Source organism: Aphidius gifuensis, linkage group LG6 (genome assembly GCF_014905175.1).
Source record: "Aphidius gifuensis isolate YNYX2018 linkage group LG6, ASM1490517v1, whole genome shotgun sequence".
Lineage (NCBI taxonomy): Eukaryota > Metazoa > Arthropoda > Insecta > Hymenoptera > Braconidae > Aphidius > Aphidius gifuensis.
The window spans coordinates 16,460,956-16,485,132 of NC_057793.1; the positions used below are offsets into that span (position 1 = coordinate 16,460,956).

The 24,177-nt window shown below is 27.8% G+C and overlaps 1 protein-coding gene and 1 pseudogene across 1 annotated transcript; both read left to right on the forward strand.

The window, feature by feature from the left end:
• The first annotated feature begins 2,841 nt into the window (after positions 1-2,841).
• On the forward strand, positions 2,842-5,481 carry LOC122859898 (annotated as a pseudogene).
• Positions 5,482-8,446: 2,965 nt separating this feature from the next.
• LOC122859597 lies at positions 8,447-9,802 on the forward strand. Its single transcript, XM_044163290.1, has 3 exons — positions 8,447-8,696; positions 8,855-8,943; positions 9,029-9,802. The coding sequence occupies exons 2-3, from the start codon at positions 8,863-8,865 to the stop codon at positions 9,647-9,649; spliced, it is 702 nt and encodes a 233-aa protein (XP_044019225.1). The 5' UTR covers positions 8,447-8,696; positions 8,855-8,862; the 3' UTR covers positions 9,650-9,802.
• The last annotated feature ends 14,375 nt before the right edge of the window (positions 9,803-24,177 follow it).

Here is a 24,177-nt window from a genome sequence, read left to right on the forward strand (position 1 = left end):
AATGAAAAAGGTACATGCTCGAAAAGATTTCCAAAACAATTTCAAAAAGAAACAGCAATAGATGAAAACGAGTATCCAACTTATTGTCGTAGAAATACTGGAGATTTTCTTTTGCCCAATGGATCAACACAGCAACTAACCAATATATTGTTCCATATAATCCAATACACTGAAAAAAAAAAATTTTTTTTCTGAAAAAAAATTTTTCTGAAAAAGACAAATATTTTTATATTGCTGTACCTATAACTATAATAAATAATATTTCAAAATATCTATACTTACAAAATTCTATCAATTCAATTTTATCTAGGTTTTTGTTAATAAAACGACATACGACATTACTACATAATAGATGAAGAAACAAATTTTTATTGGTTGAATACTTTATCTAGAAAAAAAAAAATAAAAAAAAAAATTTAAACAATAATCAGTGCAATTTAAATAATAAATCCTGTTTTAATTTACAGAATTAATAAAAAAAAGGTTATCAATACATAATAATCAATGTTCAAGAAAAAGAAAAAAAAACACTCCGTTCTTTTTCAACACACTTTAAAATTAACTCATCAATATCAAATAAAGCTATAACAGAAAGCATCATTATTTTTTATATACTTGTTAATACATCTATTTCGATATTCGAAAAAAAATTAAAAAGTAACATCTTGAATCAATAATAATATTCTTTTTTGAAATTTACTAATATGGAAAATGATTTTCATTAATAAAATTACAATCACAAATATTTTATTAAACTTTTTGATTTTCAACACTCTTATCTTGTTGTTTGACTGTTTCATTCTGAAAAAACTCATCTGTCTTTTGCTGGTCATATTTATATTCTGATGGACTTATTTTTTTTGTCTTATCAACATTTGATTCTTGACCACTTTTGCTCTGACCAGAATCATTTATTTTACTTGGTGTTTTTATTTTATTTTCAAGTGGCTCAAATGTATTTGAATCGCTTGAGTCATTTTCTTGTGTATCATTTTTTTTCTTTTGTTTAAATAATTCTTTGTAATCAGCATCACTTGTTGTTACTTCAAATTTTTTATTTTTTTCTGATACGCCAAATTCAATTAATTCATCATTTTTTGATGTTCTTTTTTTGTTTTTTTTTTTTCTTTGGAAGCAATTCGACTATATCAATTTGACCAGAATCATTTGTTGAATTTGTTGCTTTTGTTTCATGTGAATTTCTTAATGATTCTGTTTCATCAAAATCACCATTTTCACGTGCTCTTTTTTTATTTTTATTTTTTTTCAATTGGTTTATTTACACAAGTATTATTTCTTATTATTTCATTGTGATCGTCTGTTTCATGAACTTCCACTACCACCTCAATATTTTCTAATGATTTTTCTTCAACTTCTTTGCGATGACATTCTAAATCAACTATGATTTCATTGACAGTTGAAATATTTGAGTTTTTAAGACCATATATTTCTTGACTAATTATCCAATGTATTATAGCACTTTCAGGTGGAAATTGTATATCATATACGTAGAAACAGGATAACAATGTATCAGGACATTGAATGACGCTGTCTCGTTTATATTTTACTTTTTCAACGCTTACGTAAAAATCAGTTAAATTTTCCCAATTGTTTCCTACAACCACAATCAATGGTTGAAGTGTAAGTTTATACTCATCCAATAAACTTGATCTATTGGTTAACACTTTTTTCACTTGATCATTTGGCTGTGAAAAGAAAATTGAAATTTTCAATTCAAATAGAGAATATAAATTCTGGTAAAATTCAAATAACAAAAAATTTGATATTCAATAAGCTAATCAAAATAATGAAAAGAGTAATAATTTTTACTAATAATTTATAATTACTGCTAATTAGTTAAATAAATAGTCATATAAATTATATTTAGATTCGAAATTATCTTGACAATAGAGATGATATTTATTGAATCATGGTGGGTCATTTATGATTTCAAGAACTATTTTTTTCATTGAAAATTAGAGAGACAGTTATTGAATTTAGGAATATAAAAAATAAATAAATAAATTTTCTAATATAAGACTTACTGCCAAAAAAAAAATTAATTGACGTTATTGAGTAACAAAGAAAATTTAAAAAAAAATTAATTTGTCACCGCAGCAAGAAGTATAAGACTATCTTCGCATTCTGGTACTGATGGTTTCCACTTGCGGGTAACTTTTGATACTGGTGGAATAAAATGTGCTAATAACCGTATTTGATGAACAGTAATAACGTCCGGTTTTGTTTTATGCTTTTCAATCACATCTAGATATCTACGAGCTTCTTTATCTATCTTTGATCCTCGAATAGCACAAATCTCTTTAATAAATTTATCAAACATCACATTATCTATTTTTTTTTTTGAATGTTGAAGAACAACAAAATCATGTTCAAGTCATTCCCAACCATCAAGTTCTTTTAAAATTGGCCATTCATTTACAAATGATTCAAGAGTTCGTTGATTTTTTATTTTTCTTACACTCCTGGTGTCATCCCAGTATTTTTTTACCATGGCAATTGGTTGTCTGTTTGTCCTTTTTTTTTGAGCATCAATATCAACTGCAATAACAAAAATTATTCAAATAAGTACATAATAAACTCATAAATAAAAAACAATGTAAAAGTAGTGAGTTAATTATTATATATTAATTAAAATAATAATACTATTTAGACTTATTAAATCAAGAGGCACGGTAGTGCCTCGAGTCAAGTATGAGAAAGAAAAGTATGTGTGTGATGAGAATATGTGTGAGATGAGATTAACTACTACTACCGTGCCTTATTATACATCAAATATTTTGTCCCCTTCCGTCGCGAATCTATTAGAAATTTAATTAAAATATGATAGACTTGAATGAGGCTGCTGAGGTTTGGTAATGATCCCATAAATCGATGTCGAGCTTTTTTTTAAAAAAAAAATCAGATTTTTCCGTTGCAGTAATATATATCTAAAGCATAATTGATATTTACGGTCTTTTCGTTTTTCTCAAATCGACTACATTTTGTTCGTTCAGTTGGTATGGTATAAAACTTTACAAGGGTGATGCCATATTGGCTGCACTGCAGAATTTTATTTTATTAATAAAATTTTATTATTTTTGATAACCTCCAGAATACGTCGTTGAACTGACACGTTAAACGTCAAAAAAAAAAATATATATATTTACCTATAGGTAAAAACAATATATATTTACTAAATAAATTAATATAATAATAATAATAATAATTTATTAATAAATACATCATGTAGTAATGATAATTTATTGGGTGGTCTTGATCTTGGTATAACAAGTCTTGGTGGTAATGTTGAGCAAAAAGAAAAAGACTTGTTACTGAATTTCGTAATCGTTCAGTAAATCCGCAAGATTGGGAAGTATTTTAAAAGTATGTTGTGTTATGTTATGTTATTTATTGCTATTATTATTTGTATTATTTTAATTTGATTATTTATATTATTTATATTATATATTTGTGTATTTAGAAAAGGAGAAATAACAAGTGAACATGAATTTTTAAATGATATTACAAGTTGGGCATCTTGGGCAATAAATACAATGGTTAAAACACAATAACATCACCAGAAACAAATTACATTCATTTTAAAACACTTCAAGAAATTGCTGATTTAATATATTAAATTTATCTGTTAATGATAAAGATTTAATTCTTTCAGTTGCACAAATAACTAAAAAATGTTGTGATAAATATAAATATATATAATAATAAAAATATAACTGAAGAAAATATTAGAATGGCATTATTGTAGTTGTCAAATGTCATCAAGGTATAACAACAACAACAACAACATCAACTACAACAACTTGCTGGTTTAGAGAATACTTTGGACTTAATCAAGAATTACATAAAAAGCTTAATTGTATTCAAGATGGTTTACCAGTTAATATGACTACAGATAAAAATCTTTTTGCAATTACTGGATCATAAATTAATTTTGTAAATATCATTAATCATTTGGATTAATTTATTAAACTTTACATTGGTATTGGTGAAATATATTTTTTAATTAAATTTTGTTTAATGCAGATATTTCAATTACAAGTATTGCCACCGTCAAACAATATTACATTACTATCTGGACAAGTAACACAAGTACTAAAAGTATAACAAATTTATCATATTTAATCTATCTACATGAGTCCACAAACAACAAATGATTAAGAAAAAGATTTAGTTATACAAAATAGAATACGTCAATTAAAATGGGTAACATGTCATAAGCTGAGAAAAAAAAAAGGTGACAGAAGAGTATTTACATTACCAGAAATAACTCTCTCTGAAATAACATAAACAAGTATTAGTGATCTTTTAGTAACACATCCATATTTTATTTCAACTATCCAACAAATTTAGCTAATTTTTTGGTATCATTTTTGGACAATAAACGTCCATCAGTTCGTGAAAAAGTATTTAATTGTGGAAAAAATATATTTGAAGATAATAAACGTGGTAAATTATCACTTGTTATTATTCGTAAATTAAACCAATATATTAAATTACGTGGTCACTTGGTTCATACTGAACTTGTTAAAGTATTATTGTCATTGAGAATAAAAGATATTGATCTTGATAAAAAACGTGATGACGAAATGACACAAAAAAAATTAATGAGCCATCAACAACGTATACTTTCATTGAGTAAACGTGAAAAAATTAAAAATTAGAAGCTGTTGAAAAAGAGCTTGAAAAGTTGAAGAACAAAAAATATTAACTGAAATAACAAGTATTGTATTTACAATATATTTTAGAATGTTAAAACAAGCACCAAATAGTCAAGTTTTACCTATAATGTTTAGAGGGTCTAGCTAAATTTGCACATTGTATTAATCTTAAATTTTATCAAGATTTAGCTAATATCATAAATACACTGATGGAAGAAAAAATTTAGGTTTACGTGAACAATTACATTGTATACAAACTGTATTTACAATATCGTCTGGACAAGGACCAGCATTAAATATTGTTTCATACAGATTTTATGTACATTTGTATAAAAATTCATTATTATCAATTAATGCTGGGAAAAATCAACAAAATTGTCATATTATCATTGAAATATTAATTCAAGTGTTGATTAATCGTAGAAAAAAAATAACACAAAATCGTTTAATAGCATTTATCAAGAGAATTACACCAATGTCATTGCAATTACAACATCATGGATCATTGAGGCTACTTGGTATTATTAAAATAATAATGCTAACAAAATCAATTGAGGGACTTTTTGATACTGATGCTAATTCTGCTGATGGTTTTTATCAACCAGAACTTGATGAACCAGAATGTTGTGATGCATATTGTACATCATTATAGGAACTTGTTGCATTACAAAGACATTATCATTCTGTTGTACAAAAAATACCACGTAATATTGCAGCTGGTATACCAATAACTGGTGTTGCTAGTTTACCACCAGAACATTCCAATTAAAACCCAAAGATTTGTATGGACAATTTTATCTAACTGGGTATATAATCCATCAATCGAATCTACATGAGTCCACAGACAACAGATGATCAATTATTAATTGTTGTAATAATATATTTAAATTATTACAATTATCAGTTCGTGGACCAGCATCAGCTGATGAATTTTTACCAGCTTTAATATTCATTGTGCTAAAAGTCAATTATTGAAATGACAAATGGTAATCAAGATAATAACATTAAAGATGATGAACAACAACAAATTGAATCACAACAACAATTACCAAATACGAAAGAAATGTATTTGTGTTGATGAGAATATGTGTGATGATGAGAGTTAACTACTACCGTGCCTTATTATACATCAAATATTTTGTCCCCTTCCGTCTCTAATCTTTTAGAAATTTAATTAAAATATGATAGAGTTGAATGAGGATGCTGAGGTTTAGTTATGATCCCATAGATCGATGTCGCTTTTAAAAAAAAAAAAAATCAGATTTTTTCGTTGCGGTAATATATATTTAAAGCATAATTGATATTTACGGTCTTTGCGTTTTTATCAGTTTTTATCAAATCGACCAGATTTCTTTCGTTCAGTTGGTATAAAACTTTACAATTATTTTTCTTCTCTCTCCTAGACGTCTCTTTTTTTTAGTGTTTATATTTTGGCTGCACTGCCAATATTAATTTAAAGTGAACATTTAGCTTTCTGAAATTTTCTTTTTCAAAATGACTTTTGCTATTTATATTTATACTTCTTTAATAATTCATTTTCATATGTGCATCTATTTTTTTATGTTTTTTTTTCTTTTAAATAATGCTAAAATGGCTACGTGCAATAGAACTCATATTTTCTTGATTTTTTTTTTAACCTCATAAAATATACTAATTAAAATTTCAAAAATTTATATATTTGAATAAATAAATAATTCTTATAAATATTAATTAAACAAAAAATGAATTGTATGAAAATAAACTTTAAATTATTTATTCATTCATTCATTACGTTTTTTATAAAAACCGGAGCTTTTACACAAAATAATCGGTTTTTGTTTATTGTCAAAAAAAGAAATTCATATTAAATTACAACATTTGTACCTGGTAGTAATACTGAATTTTGATAATCAATTTTCAACAGATATGTACAGTATGAAGTTGATGGAATATACATATGGAATTACCATATGGTACAATGTCTGATGATGAAATGCAACAGTTGGGTACCCCTGGTGGAAATATTTCTTCGAATTTTCTACGAATCTCTACGATTTTTTACGACATTGACCCATTCGAGAGTTTCGGAGTTATCTCTCAATTTTTCTTCGAGTTTTTTGGCCTTCGGAGAAACTTCTCCAATTGCTCGGGAACTTCTCTAAAAGTCAACCATGTGTTAACATAGTTCCAAAATTTTCTTTGAATGTTTCTCCGAGTTTTTTTGAGCTTCAGAGAAGATGGACTATTAGTAGAAATAATTTATAGATTTTCTTTGAACATTTTTCAGAATTTATTTAGTTCTTCAAAGAAGCTTCTTCGATTGTTTGCGAACTTTAGAAGAACTATTCAGAAATTTGTAAAAAGTTCGTTGAAATTCGTAGAAGTATTTCTACTATGAATTATTCGGCAAAAAACCTTAAAATATTTCTCGAAGCTCAGACAAATAATTAAGAGTACGGAGAAAACATTCGAAGATTTTTTAAAATTTTTTCTCCGCATGGGTCAATTTCGTAGAAATTCGTTAAAATTCGCAGACAGCTCTTAGAAAATTCGTAGAAATATTTTTACCAGGGATACCAGCATTACAAGAGAAAGGTTTATTATTTCTTTGGGTAATTGGACGTGCTACGGAATTTGGTCGTGAATGTTTACAGCTATGGGATTATGATAGAGTTGATGATATAATATCCCTGGTGAAAAAAAATCTGGCAAATTTTGACAGAACCTTACAGATTCTCGCAGATTTACACCGGTTTTCGGAACAACTGCCAGATTCTGCCAGATTATTTTTACCAGGGATAGGTTAAAACAAATCAATTACAAAGAATAATAAGCACTGGGGCGCTATTCTTGGTCCCGTATTGCGGGAGTTATTGCGAGTCTCGCAATAACGATTCGCCGATAAGAAATATTATTCGCGATAGAAAAACATGAAGGCGCTTTTTGTTGCTTTCATGTAAATTTTACCTTACTTTTGCATTTGCATACCACAATGGCAGCTTCACATGAAAGCAACAACAAGCGCCTTCATGTTTTTCTATCTTAAGATAAAAAATATTTTTTGTATGGGGTAGTCTAAAATAGACAAGCTTTAAACCCTTGTTTATTTTGATGATCAGGACGTATGATATGTTGTTATTTTTTATTGTAAACGATCAAAAGACACTACAAAAAGATATGATATCAAACAAAAAACAAAAATAAATTTTTGTACAAAAAGGAGAGTCAAGTATTCGAAATTGTTATTATTTTTTTTTTTAAACATACAAAAAGAGAATATTAAAAAAGTCAAGTACAAAAGTACTAATTTCTTTAAAAATCATTGACCCATATGAATGGTCTTAACTTTTGACAAAATTTTATACTTGACCCCGCCCGGTTCTTCCCAAATAAAATTTCGAGTCTTTCACACAATGTAGACTCATCAATAAGAAGTGAAAAGTAGAAGCACTTCATCTGTATCAAATTGATTAATACGAATATGAAACATAATACGTATGTAATACTGAACTGTCATACTTAGCCAACCACTCGTGAAAATATTTCGCCGCGATTACTTTGTATTTCTCCATGATTAGTCTGAATTTCTTTAAAATTAACCCATACTGAGAAATGTGTGAAAAAGTTTTTTCAAATTTTTCTGAAATCGTTGGTGAGTGGCAAAAAAATGACGTCAGTAAAATAGTTCAAAAAGTAAAATGTAGGGGCGCTTTTAATGTATAATGCATAGAGTGGGTATAAGCTTCTCCCCCTTCTAATAATGAATATTGCATGGTCATGGAGGTGAATAAGGAGGGTAATCTCTCGAAATTTACTGAAGCTCACAGAATGGAGCAAGTCAGTACGTTTTTCTGCCGGTGATGACGCTTTTGCTACAACAGTTCTATGGTCACATGTTATTTTTGTTTATATTTTTTCATGATAATGTGACAAGTCAAAAGATAATTATTTATTAATTGTTATTAATTAATGTGACGATTTAAACTATGATCATAATATAATAAATTGATAAAACTATCAATAAGTCTGCATTTAAAAGTAAGTTAGTTCTTATTTTTTTTATAATAAGATATAAGTATAGATATGTCAATCCTTTTGTTTATGTAGCTTTAATGTTAAAAATATTCGAATATTATTAATTACAGTTATAACTAATATTTAAAATTATTTTATTATCACTGGTGTTCTTCTTTTAGCACGAAAAATGGTACAAAAATGTATTGTTTTCGAATGTCAAACATTAAAGGCAAATAAAAATGGTATTTCTATTTTTTCTGTACCAAAGGTAATATTTTAATGAAATATATATTTATATACCTACATATATATATTATTTTTCATACTAATTTGTATTTTCTTAACAATTTAAGGATCCTAAACTTTTTGATGCTTGGAAATCAAATCTCCCAAAGCTAAGGAATTCCCTGAGTGTATCAAGTTTGGTTTGTGAAAAACATTTTCATCCAAGTGATATAATATCACAGTTTACTCAAAAATTACCTTCAGAAACGTGGATATATCCTCGTAGTAAAAAACGATTGAAACCTAAGGCTGTCCCTATATCTTCAGACGTCTGTTCATCTTCAGATAATACAATATTCAAGGGTGATAACGAGGCAATAAAAGCGAATGATGAAGTACCAAATGAATCTATCGTTGATGCATCAATTAATCCTTATGTTCATGTATCAATTAAACCTGGTGTTAATGTACCAGATGAGCATGAATTTTATGTACCAATGCAATGTAATGTTCATGAACAAAATGACTCTGATGTTCATGTACCAGATGAGTACGAATTATATGTACCAATGCAATGTAATGTTCATGTACCAACTAAATCATCATTACATATAATACATGCGTCAACTCAGACTGTAGACCATAATGATTCATTCGAACTAAATAAAAAAAAATTGAATGTAAACACCGGTAATTTTAATTTTTTAATGATCATATACTTTGATGTGTCACATTGTCATGTATTATGAGATTGCCAAAAATGTAAACAAAAATACCATGTGACCATAGAACTGTTGTAGTAAAAGCGCCACCATCGGCAAAAAAAGGTACTGACTTGCTCCATTCCGTGAGCTTCACCAACAGCCTATGCTTTAACATAGGAGATTACCTTCCTTATACACCTCCATGTGCATGGTATATGAAAAAAACCAGAAACTTAGAAAGAATAACGAAGTTCCCTCGCCGGGAATCGAACCCGGGTCTTTTGCTTTCCGGGCAAACGCCTTGACCACTAGACCACAGGGCTTCTTATTTTTTCTAAGTTTCATCTCGTTAACTCCGACGTCCTTCTATGCGTCAATTCATTTTTTGAAAAAAACCAGAAACTTAGAAAAAATAACGAAGTTCCCTCGCCGGGAATCGAACCCGGGTCTTTTGCTTTCCGGGCAAACGCCTTGACCACTAGACCACAGGGCTTCTTATTTTTTCTAAGTTTCATCTCGTTAACTCCGACGCCCTTCTATGCGTCAATTCATTTTTTGAAAAAAAACCAGAAACTTAGAAAAAAGTAACGAAGTTCCCTCGCCGGGAATCGAACCTGGGTCTTTTGCTTTCCGGGCAAACGCCTTGACCACTAGACCACAGGGCTTCTTATTTTTTCTAAGTTTCATCTCGTTAACTCCGACGTCCTTCTATGCGTCAATTCATTTTTTGAAAAAAAAAAAAAAAAGATTGCTAAAGATGCACATATGTATGAGTAGATATCCGTCGTCAATATTATAAACAATTATAAAAGTGTGTGGGCTTGAAACTTTATTTGGGAAGAACCAGGCCGGGTCAAGTATACAATTTTGTCAAAAGTTAAGACCATTCATATGGGTCAATGATTTTTAAAGAAATTAGTACTTTTGTACTTGACTTTTTTGATATTCTCTTTTTTTGTATGTTTAAAAAAAAAAATAATAACAATTTCGAATACTTGACTCTCCTTTTTGTACAAAAATTTATTTTTGTTTTTTGTTTGATAAAATAATTATTGGATATAATTCTTATTCGTGAATTAAAATAAATATTGTTACGTACCAGGCTAATTAATTTATTTTAACTATGAAATAGCAAAAAGAAGAAAGAACGTTTGACAAAAAAAATAATAATATAATAAATTGACAATAATAAAAATTAATGAGCCTGATATTTAACGTATTTTATAAAAATCCTCTTGTTTTGTTATTCCCTACAGGGTAACGGGTTAGGAGGGAATGTGTAATTTTTGTAGATTACCTTGTTGTTGTGGATTATGCAAAATTAAATTATAGAGAGCGTGTCAATCTGGATGGTCGCCTGATGATGTTGATAATTTAGAATAATCCAATAGGTAACACAAACTCGTAGCACAGAAAAACAACACCCCGGAAAAATGTCACAGTCAATATATTTTTAATATTAGGAACAGTCAATTTATAAACGGAAAAATAACAATTGAAACACAAAGATTATTTAATTTAAATTCACTTTTAAAATTTTATTTATTAGAAAATTAAAAGTTCAATTGATTGTAATATTTAAGTAATAAAATATAAAATTTAGAATTAATTTAGATATTGTCCAAACAAAAGTTGTTGCAAGAGTGAAGCTCCTTAAAATTATTAAATAAAAATTCCCATAAAAATTTAAATTAAAAGTAGGGATGATCTTAGGTGGTAACATCTTTGACCAATTATAATTTACCTGTCCCACGATAGTCAGCATTTAATATTTTACTTAAAGAATTATTTGTAACGTCAACGGATGTAAAATATCGAGTAGCTAAGGTGACTTTGAACTACGGTTTGCAAAAATAATTTAAAATAAAAAATATAATATTGTGAGAAACAAGTAAAATGTTGATTTTGCTAAAATAATCAAAAAATAAAAAAGAAAAATTTTAACTGCCTACTCGGTATTTTATATGCCTATTTACTAATTATTTTATTTATTTATTTATTTATTTATAATATTGATAGCAAGACTTAACAATATTGAAAATTATTCACATTTATTAATCATAATAATTATTGAATATTATTTAAATAATATCAAGCAATTATTTTAAATTGATTAATGAAAATATTATTGATGCATACATACATTAAGAATGAAGAAACAAAAATAAAATCGTGTAATAAAAAATATAAAAGAATATTTAAAATTTACCAATTGGTTCAGCAAATTGTTTTCTTTTTTTTTGTTTGGTACCATATACTGATGATTTTTTGGAATTTAGTCTCCGATAAAGTCCAACTAATTTTCCTTTTGCTGGTACAGACTTTTTTCCATCAGTTTTGGATCCACTGATTAGAACAATATAATAAATTTGCCCTGGTTTCTCAGAGGTGAATAAACTGCATATTTTGGCAACTAACAGTTCAAAGTCTGTATGATCAAGCCTGTGAAAATTATTGTTTATTAATATGTAATTATAAAAATAAATTGTAAATAAATTTTGATATAATATAAACAAATAAGTAGAATAAAAAAACTCACTTTGTTTTGAGTCTTATAATATCATAAAACACAATGTGTGAGATTTTATTACGTATGAATGTTTTCAGTTTTTTGTGTTTTTGGTAATAATTGAATATGTCTTCACCTTCACCTTTATTAAAAAGATGAGAAATATCATAAGTCGTGATTGAAAATGCATTTTGATGTATAGCGCGAGGCTGTGAAGCATCTGAACAATTAGTCTGCATTATTTTTATACACCTAATTACTAAGGAACTAGAAAAACAAAAAAAAAAATTTATTAACTGATTTTTTTAAAATTTATTTTAGTTAAATTATTCATTTTTTATAAAAATGACGTAATAAATAGAGTGTTAACTTATACACACGGTTAAAAAATAAAACATTTTGGTTAGAAAGTCAATATTTTCTTCAGAATAAAAAAATTATTTGTTTGAAACGTTATAGAACCCAAACTACAGTAACAAAGGCACATATACTTGTTAATGTTCTAGAGATATTGATGAGACCATACATACATCATATTTATTAATTTAGAAGTTCAAGAAGTTGAAGTGTAAGTTTATACTCATTCAATAAACTTGATCTATTAGTTAACTTTTCTTTTACTTGATCATTTGTCTGTAAAAAAAATTGAAATTTTAAATTCAAATAGAGAATATAAATTCTAGTAAAATTAAAATAACAACAAATTTGATATTCGGTAAGCTAATCAAAATAATGGAAAGAGTAATAATCTTTACTATCAATTTATAATTACTGATAAATAAATCGTCATATAAATTATATTTGGATTCAAAATTATCTTGACAATAAAGATGATATTTATTAAATCATTGTGGGTAATTTGATTAAATATTGATGATTTCAAGAACTAATTTTTTCATTGAAGATTGAAAATACAGTTATTGAATTTAGTGGAATATAAAAAATAAATAAATACATTTTATAATATAAGACTTACTGCCAAAAAAATATGTTCATCAACAAGACATGAATTTACTGAATACAAAATTAAATGTAAGTTGATTTGATTTAGTGTAATAACTTTTATTCGAAGTACCAGTATATTACAATATTTGTTATTGAATCGTATAACTTTTCATTACTTTTCATATATTCAATTTTCAAAATTTTTTTTTTAATTTGATTTACTTTTTTTATTTATTTTTTTTAATTTTTATACTTTAGATAATAAAATCATGGGTGTAGAACACAAACAGGTTGTCCTAGATATTAATATGCTTAAAAAACTTGATAAAGTAGCAGAAGACGAGGAAAAACAAAAACACAACATTTTACATGACAGGCTTTTACCAAGAGTATTTGATGATCATATATTACGTATGCAGGCAGGGAGAGAATTTGGTCTAGGTCTATGGATTGAAGATCATGGTGATCTATTTCCAATAGATGCTTAAATAAAAAATAAAAAATAGATATAATCAGATATTATATAAAAGTTGATAAAAATTGAGTTTCATTTTTTCTGAATGCAATTACATTATTTAATATTTAGTTTATATGTCTGCTACTATGTAAACTGTAAAAAAAAGTTAGTTAAAAACTTGAGTACCAATTTTTTTAATTTACAATTGAAAAAATATATGTATATTTAAATCTAAGACGGTCCGAAAAAAAAAAAAAAATAACAGTGTATAATCAGTTTGATAAGTAAATTATTGTTGCAAAACCATAAGTTTTAATAAATTATTGTTATCGACAAATGATGTACCAATGTTTTCGTTTTTTTTACAAATGACTTTTAATAATCGAGTATCATAAAAATAAGTTATTAACATCTGTTTTGTTTTCAATTGTGCTGGGAAGAAAAGGATTTTACCAACTGAATTTTTTCTGCACACTTCATACCAATAAATAAAATGTCTATTAATACCAATTATATTTGTCCAGTTTGCCTTGTTGACACAAACAAGAAACACATAAAAAAACATTTTGATGAACATGGTGATCAACCACAAAGATGCAAATGTCCAGTTAACAATTGTCAAAGATCATTTAAAAATTATAAATGTTACATAATTCATGTAGATAAAGTTCATCAAACAAATTTAATAAATAAACCAAACGATGGTAATGTTGAAAATTTAAATAATCTTGATGGCAAAAAGCCAATTGATAATGTTGTCACTGTTATTGATGTTAATGCTGAAACTGTTGATGATATTAATGTTGAAATTGTTGATGATGTTAATGCTGAAATTGTTAATGATGTTAATTTTAAAATTGTTGATGATGTTAATGTTAAAAATGGTGATGATGAAGTTGTACCAAATCAGCTATCAGAAAATATTGTTTATATGGAAGAAGATAAAACACAAAACGACCATTTTGATGCACCCTTGGTAGAATATGGAAGAAAATATAAAATGAAAGCTATGCAATTAATGGCATCATTATATGCACGTTGCTCTTTACCAAGAAAAACTGTCCATGAAATTGTAACTTCATTCAAAACGTTTTATCATACAGCTATTGATGATTTGAAGAATTGCTTGTTTTCAACCATCACGGATAATGAAAAAATAAATAATGGTTTTGAAATTTATAAAAATTTTTTTGCTGGTTTAAATACTGAACAAAAAACATTGAAAAAATTTGAAGATTGTGGTGTATTTATTAAACCAGTATCAGTACCAATTAAATCAGTATTCAAACATTGTCTAGTTAATTCTAGAAAAACATATAAGAATATAAATATCAACATTATTAGTTTACCACTCGATAAACAATTGAAACATTTTTTAGAATTATCCAATGTGTTTGAAACAATAATAAATTTTATAAATGAAAAAAATAATGATTCATCATCTAAAATATCATCAATGCTCCAAGGTTTCCTTGGAAAAAAATAAAAATGCAATATCATAAAAAGTTGGTGTTGCCAATCACTATTTATATTGATGACTTTGAAATAAATAATCCCCTGGGGTCCCACAAACAATTTAAAAAAATGACAATTCAAATTTAAGATAATTGGTTATTGGTACAAATGCGCAAGCATCATGATTACAAGAGACTTGGTGAAAAAGGTAACAAATTAATTTATAACCATTTTATACATGAACTGAAAAAACTTCAAACAGATGGTATTGTGATTAATATCGAAGGACAGCAACATCATGTCTTCTTTCATTTGGCCAAATTCTTGGGAGATAATTTAGCTCTAAATGAAATTCTTGGTTTTGAAAAAAGTTTTAGTGCTTTATATTATTGTAGAACTCGTCGTGAACATAGAGATGATTGTCGTACTTTACTTGAAGAAAAAACAAATATGCTGAGAACGAAAGAAAATTATTTAACAGATTTAAAACATTCAACAAATGGTGTTCGTGAAAAATTTGTTTTTGATTCTGTTTTCGATATGTTTGAATCACGAACATTTGATATTTTTCATGATCATGAAGAAGGGGAATATCGATACTTGATGGGTTGTATAATTCATGATTTGATAATTAATAAAAAATTATTTAATCTTGATTATTTAAACGAAAGAATAAGTGCGTATAATGCTAATACATCAACTGGAATTAACATCTCTCCTCCTATAAAAAAAAACACTTAATAAAAAATATATTGTATTATCTGGTTCAGAAATGTCTTGGTTGGTACAAAATTTTAGCATATTGGTGGGTCACTGTGTTCCAGAAGATGATAAAACTTGGCACTTGTATATTTTAATGCGAAAAATAAAAAAACTATTAATGGCATCGAGTTTTGACAAAGATACACTAGATAAATTAAGGCAGTTGATAAAAAAAGAAAACACATTGTACTTTGAATTATTTAATAAACATTTAGTACCAGAACAACATTTTGAAACACACTACCCCCGAGCTATGGAGCAACATGGACCACTTAGAGAAGTAACAACAATTAGAGGAGAGGCAAAGCATCGATTTTTTGCAAAAGTTTCATCATCAACAACTTCACGACGAAACCCAGCTCTTACACTCAGTCTTAAACATCAATTGTATTGGGCAAGTAGAGTTTTAGAACAAAGACCAATGTTGAAACGAGTTGATTTTGGTGTAAAAAAAAAAATTAATCTGGACTTTTTGGAAAATTTGTTAAATTCTCAAGATATGACTTTTTTAAATTCATCAAAGTCTTTTAACTCCATCTCATAGATCGAAGTAAATGGTACACTTTATAAATCCAAAATGATTGTTTGTATTGATGAATCACATGACAAATTACCAACGTTTGGTAAAATTAATCACATTATTGAGTCATCGGAGGGAATTATTAGTTTTATTGTGAAAATGAAAACTATAAATTTTATACATTATATTCAATCTTATCACATTGAGAAAAAGGAAACAAGGCAAGTGGTAAACGAAGGAAAATTTGCAAATTATGTAACATACAATCCTCAGATTTTACCAACCAGAGAAACAGTAATTTCACAAATTTTTTAATTTTTAGTAATTGAACTTACTAAGTATTTTAATTTGTGGTATCTTTGAAATGTTCTTATATTTGCTGGTAAACCAGGTTGTAATAATTTTGAATTAGGCATTTCATAAATATTCTATCTGTTGATATTTTACCAAGTGATTTTTGAAATACATCATAATCATTTCTTGAAAATGATTCAATTGTTATCATTGAACTAAATGTCAAATAAATAATGATAAATAAATTGAAAAAAAATTTTTTTTATCAAATTCAATGATAAAAAATTATTAGTAAATTTTTTTTTTTCAAATTTTTTAATTTATCATTATAAACTATAAATTATAAAAATCATTATAATTTATAAACATTATGAAAATATCATTATAAACAATCAACAATGATAACATAACTTGAGTTATGAAATCAAGTGAGTAAAAAAATAATTTTTTTTTTTTTAAATAAAAATTTACCTTTGGATTTTCATTTTATTCAAAATCATCTTGTACATGAAGTCCACCAACTTCAACAAATGCTAAAACATGTGGTTTTGCACCATTTAATGATGGATGAGTGTTTGTAAGCACAAATGGCATATTATTTTCTAGTTCTCAGATACTTGGTATTTTATCATCATTATGTTTTTAAATTCAATTAGTTTGAGTTGTTGTTAAACAATTAAAATTATATTTATAAAAAATGTATGTATAACATTATTAAAACTATGAAAAAATATATTTTATTATTTATATAAATGATAATTTCATATTTCACAATTTTGTTTTTTTTATTGTAGAAAGTAATTGAACAAGTACCTTCTTTTTCATGCATTAATTATTTAGCTTTATGATGAGTACAGTCAGATGATACATCAGTTGACTTTGGAAACTTTTTTTTATTCACAATGAGGATACGTTTTTCGTTAGCCATTATAATAATCAATTTTTTTACTAAAAAAAAAAAAATTATTATGTATAAATTTTTTTTTTCACACACAAAATTAGCACATAAATAGCTTTTAAATTTAAGCCTTACTTGATTAAAATTACATGATTAATAAAAAAATTATGCTAGCTTACGTTAAAAAATAGCATAATTGTTAATAAAAAAAAATAAATAATAATATGTAATGTCCGGCGGTAAGCCGCACAAACTTTTTCATTTTTCTTTATATTATTTTACATTAAATATTCAGGGTACTTTTTAATACCCCTAGCTCCATCTTACAGACCGTCAATGTATTATATTTAAAGGAGCTAGAGGTTTTGCACCCCCAACAAATTACTTGAGCCGGCACTATTGCCAAGCGCATCTACCGCCAATTTTAATTTGGAAAATTAAATATAAATTAATATAATGAGTGATATCGACAGAATCCTAAAAATATAGGGATTCTCTCGGTACCACTCATGTCACAATTAAACAATTAGAAATAATTTTAATTAAGGTTGGAAAATCATAGGATTTTCCTCAACCAATAAGAAATAAGCGACATAAGGAAAGTGGAACTGGACCAAAGAGGAAAACCGGACATCTCCGAAGGATCCCCACCTACCCTTATGATCTGAGGGCATCGAGCGAGATTGATCGCTAGATCTCGGTCACTCGGTCAGAGTTAGTTCCTTGACCTACACCAGCTCTTCCAGCTCTAACTAGCATAGGCACTTTGCCTCTTCGAATTTTAATTGCTCTGAAAAACTTAGAATATTTTCTACAAATCAGCACAACTGTAAGTTATTCTTATTCAATATCTTATTGATTATTTTATCAATTTATTGTTTCAATAATATTTAAGTAACATTTGGTTACTTAAATTATCAATTTAAATTCATTAAATCATTTACAAATTTAACTTGTAATACATTACGACCGCATGGTCTAAATTTTCTTGCTTGAGTAAATTAAATTCAAGGCACGCATTGTGTTACATTGTCTAATCAAATAAATATAGAATAGAATAAATTACATTTTTGCTACAATAAATAATCAGTTATTTATTTAAAATAATTAAATATTTAATTATACAAATTCACGACCTCGTGGTCAGCCATTCAATATTGAATTTATAAAGTGCAGCAAAAAAGTCTCGTATAATAATTTTATTTTAAATTCAAATAAAAGTAATATTTACTGTGATTTTGTTGTAAAATCAGTGCTACGTTTATGTCTACAATTTGACATAATTTAATCTTCGATTACATTCAACCAACTTGTATAATTATATTGTACCACATCTAAATAAAATATATATATATATATATATATTTTTTTTGTACATCTTACTGGCGATATTGTAACCAAGCCAACCTGTCAATTTTGCGAGCGTCTCCGAGGTCAAGCCAAGGTACACGCCGTCACTAGATTGCTAGATTAAATTACCGACAACCAATGTAAGTACCTTCTCTTAAATAAATTTTATTCAGTGTTTGTTCGGTGAATTTATGACAAGTGTAAAAATATTAACATTGTAAAAGCCAAGCGTCATTGTAGCGTCAATGTAGAGTCAGTGACTTGTTTAATTAATCGACTGGATTGCTTCTCAATCCCGTCGCTAGTATTTCGGCCGTCATAATTTAATTATTGTTCGGGTTATCCGCAATTTTAATAATTTTCAGTCTCTGATTCCGTTACGACCGCATGGCTTTAGGTTCTCTCTTTTCGACGCGACGCGCGAGTAAAATTTAACTGGGTTACCTATTTAATAATTGTTTCTGTATCGCATTTTCATGTAATAGTAACAGGGTTAATTTATAAATAAACTGTGCTCCGATTTTTACTGAATTTACAAGTGTTATTTGAAATTATATCTGCTGTATTACTGTGTTATATTTTCGCGTATTTTTCAGGTTCCTTTTTACCTCTCTCTACATTACGCAATTCCGTCTCCCTACCTTTCTTATGCGCCCTGGCTGCGCAGGATAAACAGGGTTAAATTAATTACATATCTAGTTGGATTATTTTGAAGGGCAATATTGATTGTCTAATAAATGATCCGGCTACGAGATCTCAAATAAATGAATTTTTTTTTCAACACATATAATTAGCTCGGAAATAGCTAATAATTTAGAGCCTCACTTGATTTGTATCGAACAATAAATAAAAAAGTTATGCTAGCTTACGTTAAAAGCTAGCATAATTGTTAATAAAAAAAAAAAAGCTCAAAAATCGCAGTTTGCACTCAAAAATAGCTCATAATCAACTCAAAACTACTGATAAGGTCTGATTTGGTTGTGCCAATATATTTTGTAGATGTCATTGGTAATATTATATTCAAAAATCAATTAAATCACCTGATTGAAATTTTAAAGAGTATATTGTGCGCTTGTTACCGAGCTATACAAAATGAAATTCACTTTCTGTCACTAGGTGGCTTGTGTAGTTCTATTTTTTCCGACACTTACCACAAACGCTCTGTGATTTAGATTCTCTGACGACAAAGTCTGCCGTACCATCGAAATATTCCGTAGCACGAATGGATCGATGGCGAAAACGATAAAAATTTGCATTGTAACGAGATTATCTCGTCGGCCTTATAAACCCAGCTAATATATTTTCTTTCGACTCTTCGCCGTTGCATTATTTTGTTTTTATATATATATTTTATTTGTTTATTATTATTATTATTATCTTTAGAGAACCACATCGGATACTCTTGGCACAAATGTAAACTAAAATATTATTATTATCATTATTAATTCAGTATATTTCGTTGTAAGAGGAAGGGGTTGAGGTATAGTTTGTTGGGGAAAAATGTTCTTGTTCAGCGAGTACAGCTCGCTCTCTTCTACGTTCGACCGTCTTACTGAATGGACGTTCTGGTTTTTCCGATCAGGTATTTTGAATCATTGGGACAGCCCTGAGGATTCACCTCGTTTCGGTTCTTTCCTAATTCATCTGGGTTTATCTCAAGACAAGTATATTTTGATTTCGTTTCATTGAACTTTGATAATGATTTTTTTGGATTGGTTCTACTGGGGGTTTATTTTAAATGGATTACGATTAAGTTGAGGTAGAATCAGTCCAGGGTTAACCTATATATTCGTCTAGCTTATTTTCAATGGTTAGAGTCGAGCTTACTGGGGGTTTATATTAATAAATTACGATTAAGTTGAGGTAAACTCGAACTCGCGTCATGTGTAAGTTTGGTTACGTTTATTTTAATATTGAGTGTTGAATAATATATTACGATTTCGGTTTAGATGAAACTATCTTGTATTTTTATTGTTATTTTATAAACCTTTACGCAACTTCACCCGTCCCTCTCTCTACAACCCACACCATGAGCGACTCTTGGTTCGCCTCGAAGACTGAGCCTATGGGAGGTTTGATTGATTGAGTTTGGTCGTTAATTTTGTGTTTTTAAATTCCAATTATGACTACGAATGAATAATTATTTAATACTATTAATTCTCTTAGCAACAGTCCGGCAGATTCTGGTAGATTCTGCAAGATTCGACAAAAAATGAAAAAATCTGGCAGATTCTGCCAGCCAAATATTCGGCTTTCAACAGTCTGTCAGATTCTGTCAGGTATTGCCAGTCAAATACTCGACTTTCAACAGTCTGCCAGATTTTGTCAGATTTTGCCAGCCAAATACTCGATCTTAACAGTCTGCTAGATTCTGTCAGCCACATATTTGATTTCCAACAGTCTGCCAGATTTTGCCAGCCACATATATTTGACTATATCAACAGTCTGCCAGATTCTGCCAGTTCAATTTATAAATATTGTTTTTTTTTTAATGAATTGATTTTTTTTAATTAATACAACTGATTAGGAGACATCAAGTCATCATCGAATTATTAGTATGTTATAATTTATTCTTTTATAGCTCATTTATCATTATTTTACGTTAGTTGTTATTCAACGATTCTCACATGTGCTCACGTCAGAGTTAATTCACATATATAGGAACTGAGATTATGGTACTTATAAAAATTTAAAAAACATATTCAAGTTTGAAAAAAAAAATGCAACGCTTCGAGATTGAAGTTTCTTGATACCTTACCGTGATGTTGATAATAACCACAATAATTCGTCCAGAATTTTTTTTTTTTTTTAGAATTTTCGGTAAAAATAGTCTGGTAGATTCCTAGAAATTCTTACAGATTCTGGCAGATTATGACAGATTCTTACCGATTCTTACAGATTATGGCATATTATGACAGATTCTTACAGATTTAGTCGGGTTTTTGGAACAACTGCCAGATTCTGCCAGATTCTGTCGGATTCTTACAGATTCTGTCAGATTCTTACAGATTTAGAGCGGTTTATGGAACAACTGCCAGATTCTACCAGGTTATTCTGCCAGATTCTGTCAGTTTATTCTGCCAGATTCTGCCAGTTTTTTTTCACCAGGGCGGGGAAAACAATAAATACTTATTATCTTAACCAAAAGAAAGTTAGTTATTTAATTGTTTTTAGTCATCGTAAAGAGTTATCTCTTGAGTTTTAGTTACCGTAAAGAGTCAATCTCTAGAATTATAGTTACCCGAGGAACGAAATTTATATATAACTTTATATAATTGTATAAAATTTTATAAAGTTGTATAAAGTTATATATGGTTTTATATTGCCACTTTATTTATAAAGCTATATATAACATGTTGTATAAAACTTTATATAACTATATAAAACTTCATATAAAGTGTATAAAGGTATATAAAATTGTATAAATGTATATATAACTGTATTTTAAAATGGTCAAACGCAAAATTTGCTTTGTTGATAAACGCTCAAAAAAAATATTATAAAGAAATGTTCTTTTTTTTTTTTTTTTTTTCTACATTAAATACGTAGACATAAAACTGTCCAGGCTCAGGACTTGAACCCCATACCTTTCGGTTACCAACCCTACGCAGTATTTGATGCGCCACGATAACGCATGTGAAAATAAAAATTTATTTGTTTTACATCAACAAGCAAAAGTCACGCCTGCGCAGTCGACTAAAAAGTGGGGGCAGTTGACATTTCTGAGTCCGTCATCAATTTTGCTATGCCCCATTGTAATTTTAAATATTTTGCTTTGTATTTGTTAGTGACACGTACAGGAATGCCAAGAAAGTTATTAAAATTACTATGCTACATTGTAAATTTTCAGAGGATCATTTTAATTTTGTCCACAACAGCAGAGTAAATTTTATAAATATACAAAGCAAAAAAAAAAAAAATATTTTTTGCTATGCTGCAATGTAATTTTTAGGCTGGATTATTTTAAATTTTAAATTTGGTTTCTGTAAAAATTTCTTTATGCGTTGTAATTTTTTCATCGGGAAATAGCAAAAAAAAAAAACGTAAGAAAATTGCTATGGTACATTTTAATTTTTCAAGACTACAATTGTTTTTTTTCGTTAAAATGATAGTAAATTTTTTAATAGTCAAAAGATAGTTCTTTGGCAATGTGGCAGCATAGTAAAATTTGATGAAATTTTTTTTCCGTGTAAACTCTATTGACCTTATTATACCTTCTTTGCTTGCATACTTAACATATTATACTTATTGACCTTTTTTTCGATAATAGCCTATCATTTTTCGTTCATGATGCTGTTGGAATCCGAATAGAACACATTATTCCAATTAAAGAAGCTAGCGAATATATGTTGATAAAATTCAGTATGGTACAGAACATAAGACTTGTCATACGGGTCGGTGACTATGTCTATAAAATACCACGTTTTATTAGAAAGAATATGTGATACATTTTTTATTAAAATAATATTTATGGTGTAATGTGACTTACATTTTAATAAATAATAAAGAATCTTTGTTATAAATGAATTAACGCGTAGAACTCGCTGTATATTATTATTTGTAACTTTGATTCACTAGTTTATAAATATTATGTTCTATGAAGGTTAATATAATTATATAAAACTGTACATGTAGAAAATTTATTTATACTGCTATATATAGCTATATATAACCTTATAAAGGTATATAAAGTTATATATAGTTATATACAATTATATATAGTTATATACAATTATATATAGCTTCATACAATTGTATATAACTATATATAACTTTATATACCTTTATAACGATCGTTCCTTGGGTAAAAATATCTTCGAATATTCATATACAAGTTTATATACTATAAAGAGTTGATCTCTAAAATTTTAGGATAAAAAGAGTTGTCTCTATAGTAGAGTTATCTCTATAGTTTAAATTTGAGAATCAGAGTTTATCTCTTAAAAAAAAAAAAAAAAAGGAAAACCTTTGTCATAGGGGGCTTATTCCTAGAAAAAAAAAATCCTTTGTTTTATTTTGTTTTGATTTTCTATCAGTCAAAGATCTCTCTTGTCGTGGGGCCCGCACCCCCGACCAGCAGAGCCAACGACGAGCCGTCGTACGCTCCCTCTCTATATAGCTTCCTTGTTACATTTCTTTTCCCCTACCTTTTTTTTTACTATTGTCATAGCTCAGGGAAACCAGGAGGGGAAAAATCCTTCTACTTTTTTTTACACTTTATATTGTGTGCCTGAGCTATTCCGATCACAGACGCTCGACTCAGTTCTTGCTGACAACACGTTTTTTTTTTTCTTCTCATAGAAGTTCGATCAAGTATTATTTCGAGTTTAAGAAAATCATAGTATTGATATTTGTCTATTTAATTGCTTAAAATTAAATGGTA